Genomic DNA, 5662 nt, shown 5'->3' on the forward strand with positions numbered 1-5662 from the left:
GAATTGGTCCCTGGAAAATGTCAGCGATATGTTGTGAGGTGGGCAAGTACGGGGCCGCACGAGGGAAGCACTGACTTCCATATCCTGTGCCAGGCAAAGGACATCATGTCGTTCATGCGATCATAGGAGTCGGCCACGCTGTGGAAGACGCCAGCGACTCGATCGGCCTTTTCGGACTCGAGGACGGTTTCATAGCCAAAGTGAGTTGTCTTGGTAGGGTCGTTGGATGGGGGGGCTTCGCGACGCTGGGCCGTCAGGGCGAAGGTACGGCGCTGAAGGCGAGTGGCATTGATGTGTCTAGAGAGGGTTCGCAGGCCCGTGGACGGGCGGAGGGCGCGTGTTGTCGCCATGGTGGTTGTCTTGGAGGGGGGGCTTGATATGTCCTGGGTTGAAAGTCAGCCTGGTTGATGCATCTTTCGATCGTCCTGTCACGACGGAAATTTTAGTGGGGCGCGGAAGACGGAGCGATCGTTGTGGCGTCCTCGAAACGTCAAGCCACATGCTTGACTTCAACCCTTTTCCTACCATCCCCGACATGCGGACGAAACTTACGTTAGACGGATGTGATGGTCGTCTCTGTACGGCGGGCTGGTCGAGTTCGGACGTTGTTCATCAGGTCGGCAAAGTTGTCGATCTGTCGCCAGCCGAGGTAGGCAAGTCCGCACACAACACCGAGGACGCAGATGATAAGGATCGCCAGTTGGCCCGATGGTCCCATGGTATAAAGGAGAAGGCTGTTCAAGGTTGATCGTCAAACTCCGTTTGATTGAATTTGAGTTCAGACTTCTGATCGGTTGGTCGCGTTGTACGGGGATGCAACCAAGGATCTCAATGCAGTGCCTACCCAAGAATATCGGGTTCGGGATGCGAAGGAAATAGCCTCGATGATGTGTCCCGGGTTATTATGCGGCCTGGATTATATCTGTTTGCTGTTTTCTCCGTCACGCCACGCGTACCGCGTAACGCGTGGTGATGAACCAAGTACCTAGCAACGCGCAACAGGCAGAGGACTGGCAAGAGTTGCTAGGCCTCAGCCAAGTTCGCCATATCATGTAACAGTGCCTTCGCAGAATGATCTTTCTCAGGTTGAACTGCAGACGACGAGGCCTTGCTCCTCAAGACTCTGCCGTACTCGATATATTTACTGCGGGCCTCAGAGCTAACTCTGCATTTTGCCTCAATATGGGATGTATATATGACCAACCCACAAACCAAGGCTCACGGTCAAGCCTTTCCATGAAATCGCCATCTGCAACGAGTCTTCTCATGGCATCAGCAAGGCTTTATACTTACTCGAGCCTATCATCCTGGCGTACAACACGATTGTCTCTACTTCGATTCCTTGGATCCTTCGAGAATCATAACTGATAATTCTTGACTGATTGATTCGAGCCTAATCAGCCGTCTCAACTGAAATGCTGTGACCAGACAGTGTCTGGAACGGATCCTGAGGTCAACCAGGTGCTGGAGATGGTTGTGGCCCTACTTTGAGGGATAGGTACGTAACAACAAAGAGAGACGGCCTAAGGTTTGTCGTGCACGGCTACAATAAACGATTTTTCTTGTCTGCCGATGTGTGGTGTAAAACTTCTCAACTTTACCAACGAAAAAAATGGGACAACATTCAATGCACATTTCGCCTACTGTAAGCACGAACTTGCGTGATGGAAATGGAACATCATTGATGTGCACGTCTCATCCCATTCCACAGGCATAATTTGCGTAGGTTTACGCCCGTTACCTTGCTCGATGCCAGTATAAGAGCCCTAGAGCAAACTGAGAGACAAACTTTGGGATCATCATCCACATGGCCTTTGTATTTGGCGTCCCTGACGACTACCAATACTGCGGCTATGTGCGCTTGTGATAAGCCCAGCCCAAAATCTGGGGTCTCCAATCCCCAGCGGCAATGCACGGGCCAGAATACTCCTCCCGTCTCCGCTGGCTGCGTCGCTCCCTCACAAGACCCCTCAAGGCCGACTGAGACCGTCGCTTTCTGTCGGCTCAACATGACGTCGGCTCCCAAAGGCATTCACTCGGCATTGACCCTCTCGACTCGTCGCTTCGTTTCGCCTCGATTCACCTGTTTCCGTCTTGATCAATTGTGCTTTACTCTTGTGTTCTTGAAGGGAAAGAATAATCACGGGAGGCTCTAGTTTGTTCAATCATCCAAGAGAGCTTTACAGAACAGGCAGCATCATGAAGTCAAGAGTCCTCCGACCAGCAGCGCGCCTGCGCTCGGCCCGTCTAGCGAGCCCCTCCACCTCGACCCCCCGCCTCACCCTCTCCGCCCGCGCCGCCAGCTCCCTCTCGCAGAAGCCCAATGCGAACCACGTCTCGTTTCCTGGCGCCGTCAAGAGCGCCTTTACGCACACGCTCAAGTACGAGACGCCCTCCGACTACCCAGCCCTGTCGACCTACCGCGTCGTCGACCAGGATGGCATCGTTGTCGACGAGAGCTTCAAGCCGGATCTAAGCGATGAGGAGGTCATCAAGCTGTACAAGGACATGGTCTACATCTCGATCATGGATCTCATCATGTTCGACGCCCAACGGCAGGGCCGGTTGAGCTTCTACATGGTGTCGGCAGGCGAGGAGGCGCTGAGCGTCGGTTCCGCCAGCGTGCTGGCGCCCGAGGACGTCGTCTTTTGCCAGTACAGAGAGCAGGGTGTCTTCAAGCAGAGGGGGTTCACGACGTCAGATTTCATGAGCCAGCTGTTCGCGAATGCCAAAGACCCTGGCCGCGGCAGGAACATGCCTGTGCACTACGGCAGCAAGGAACTGAACATTGTATGTATATCCACGTTGGTGCCAATGGCCCCCGACAGCCCAAGCCACTGACACGAGCATCCAGCACTCCATCTCCTCGCCGTTGGCGACGCAGCTCCCGCAGGCCTCGGGGGCGGCGTACGCGCTCAAGATGCAGCGCCTGCACGACCCCAGCATCCCGCCGCGCGTCGTGGCGGCGTACTTTGGCGAGGGCGCCGCCAGCGAGGGCGACTTCCACGCGGCGCTCAACATGGCGGCGACGCGGTCGTGTCCGGCACTCTTCATCTGCCGCAACAACGGGTACGCCATCTCGACGCCGACGCTGGACCAGTACCGGGGCGACGGCATCGCGAGCCGCGGCCTCGGGTACGGCATCGACACAGTGCGGGTGGACGGCAACGACTTTTGGGCGGTGCGCGAGGCGACCAAGCGGCACGCGCCATGCACTGCCGCGACGGCGGGCGACCCGTTCTCATCGACGTATCGTGTCAGTCACACAGCACGTCCGACGACTCTTTTGCGTACCGCGCGCGCGTCGAGGTCGAGGACTGGAAGCGGCGCGACAACCCCATCACGCGGTTGCGCAAGTGGATGGAGGCCAGGGGCATCTGGGATGAGGGCAAGGAGAAGACGTGCCGCGACGAGACGAGGAGCGAGGTGCTCAAGGGGTTCCGGGAGGCCGAAGCTATGAAGAAGCCGCCCATGCGTTCGATGTTTGAGGACGTCTATGAGGAGCTAACGCCGGATCTGAAGCAGCAGATGGCCCAACTCAAGGCGCATTTGGAGAAGTACCCTGAAGAGTACGACTGCAGTGAGTTTGAGGGCGGCGCTGATAGTCTCAAGCCATGATGGCGGGCTGTGTATTGATGGAGGGTATGCAGCATCACTTTAGAAATGAAAAGAAAGAGAGCAAAGACGCTCAAATCGTTCATGCCTTGTCTTTTCCTCGAGGGCTACCCGGGAGGTTCAGGAGTGCTCGCTGTGAATCCAGAAGAATGGTGGCCTAGGTACCTTACCTAAAGTACTGACCCACCTAGGTAGGTAGGCAGCCGGGGGAAAGCTCTGCCCCTGGGAGTTCTTGCCTTGGCAAGGCCGGAATGTCATCTACCTATTGGATGCACCTTACCCTGAACAGCGTCATACTATCTACCGTAACGAGAGGCTCTCGGGCCCGGCAGGCGCAGTCTCTCACTTGAAGAAGTCTTTGGAAGTTCATGGGAGGGGAAAGATGGCGATGCAAATGGAGTTTGCAACGCTGAAAGCGCGCGAGCTTTAGCACATACGGCGAGGCTCTGTACGCCTTCCTTCTCGTGGTAATGCTGATGGCCTCCTTTCCTTGATAGATCCTCGGTCTGCACGAGGGAGGAACAACAAAGCAAACCCGACCTCGCCATGCTCCTGCTTCAACACTCTTCCTCCTCTACATGGGAACCACTCAAGATTTCAGGACACTGGAAGGAAAGCTTCGATGAGCCACCCCATGGCAAGCACGACGCCTGGCCCGGCTCCTCTCGCCACACTTCTTTCCGCCATTCATTTTGGAGCCAACGATCTTGTCTCACTTGCTTCCTTCTGCCGTGATTGGCATGTAGGAGTCAATATGGACAGGTATTCAAACAAGAGTGAAATACAGTCCATTCTACAAGCTATCTGCTGTCTTCACATCAAGCACCCAAGCGCAGGCTGGTAATTCTGACTCTATCGATATAACCAAGCAGATGACGTGACGTACTGGTCTGGGAATAAGCCGTCGAATAAACGGCAGAAAGTGATCATATACAACGATCCTTGCCTCACATTCCCCGTGAAACCGAGGTCGATTATTTTTAGACGTCTTGCGTCCTAGATACGAGCAGCAAAGCACCGTCTAGTAGCTGTCAAGGTACATATAGTGTTAGTCATTTTCTGCAGCCTGGGCATGGCTGAGGACGCAGATTCAAGTTAGGTTGAAAGAAACATGCGGCTACGGCAAACATTCAATTCGTATCGGTGCTGATCGGACGATCGGTGAGGGCTTCTCAACTCGCGTCCTGCTACCAGGTACAAGCGTGTCTTGGCCCTCGAAGCTCAGGTTGAATATACATGCCTCAACCCGTCGTTCCGGGTCTCCTGAGCATTCTTTCCTGCGAGCTTCCTTCGGACACTATCAGCACAAACGCCTCGCCTTGATCAGGGTTCAAGTCACCATCGCGGCATGCATAGCACCCTCACGCTCTGTGTTTACTCCCACAACTGCTAATCCACGTCAAAAACTGTCATCTCAGAAAACACATGAGCCGTGGCTTCATTATCAAGCCCCAGATCGGGGTTGACTTCGACACGCTGTGTCTCACCATTGATTAGCTCTTCGAATCCAGTTCTCCGAGGTATTGGATTTCTCTCTATCGTACGGATCTTCGGCGAAGATACAGCCATACTGAGCGTAGGCGCTCCGCTTTCGCTTGCTGTGTGTTATTGACATCGGTCCTCCATACGAGGAATGATACTGACGATAGGCAGGTAGGCGCATTTTCTTTTCTCGTCGGGGTTATCTTGTCACCTCCCTTGCTCAGCCGCCTCGGCTGACGAAGAGGAGAAAAGCTTTAAGATTTGGTCTGATTGAGTCTACTCGTTGCACCTTGTGCTTCATCGATGACCGACCCACGATCCAACGACCTGACCTTGGGCCATCTTTGGCTATCGGAGGCGACGGCGGCGGGTTCCGACACGGACGGAGGAACTAGGAGGCACAGCAAACTTTGGACATATGCATTGGACCATAGCAGCGATTCAATTCAACACTTAATGAACCTTGATTGGGGTCGAATGTCTGCAAAATATTCCAGGTGCAATATGTGAACCCGCCTGTGATGACTTTGGTGGCACAGCGCGTAGGTCCCCCGAAGGACGACAT

At 54.7% G+C, this 5662-nt stretch overlaps 2 protein-coding genes across 2 annotated transcripts in view; one reads left to right on the forward strand and one right to left on the reverse strand.

Annotated features, from left to right (window-relative positions):
* Positions 1-350, reverse strand: part of VDBG_07908 (ubiquinone/menaquinone biosynthesis methyltransferase ubiE) — a gene marked incomplete at both ends in the record, with an annotated part of 1045 nt that extends 695 nt beyond the window's left edge. Inside the window, one exon of the mRNA XM_003001603.1 lies at positions 76-350. Within this exon, the coding sequence (XP_003001649.1) occupies positions 76-350 (275 nt within the window). The remainder of the gene's footprint in view (positions 1-75) is intronic.
* Positions 351-2199: 1849 nt separating this feature from the next.
* Positions 2200-3618, forward strand: VDBG_07909 (2-oxoisovalerate dehydrogenase subunit alpha; the record flags this gene model as incomplete). The annotated part of the gene is made up of 2 exons (XM_003001604.1): positions 2200-2794; positions 2855-3618. The coding sequence occupies 2 exons, from the start codon at positions 2200-2202 to the stop codon at positions 3616-3618; spliced, it is 1359 nt and encodes a 452-aa protein (XP_003001650.1).
* Positions 3619-5662: the final 2044 nt, after the last annotated feature.

This window comes from Verticillium alfalfae, genomic scaffold (assembly GCF_000150825.1).
Source record: "Verticillium alfalfae VaMs.102 supercont1.11 genomic scaffold, whole genome shotgun sequence".
NCBI classification, from domain to species: Eukaryota; Fungi; Ascomycota; class Sordariomycetes; order Glomerellales; family Plectosphaerellaceae; genus Verticillium; species Verticillium alfalfae.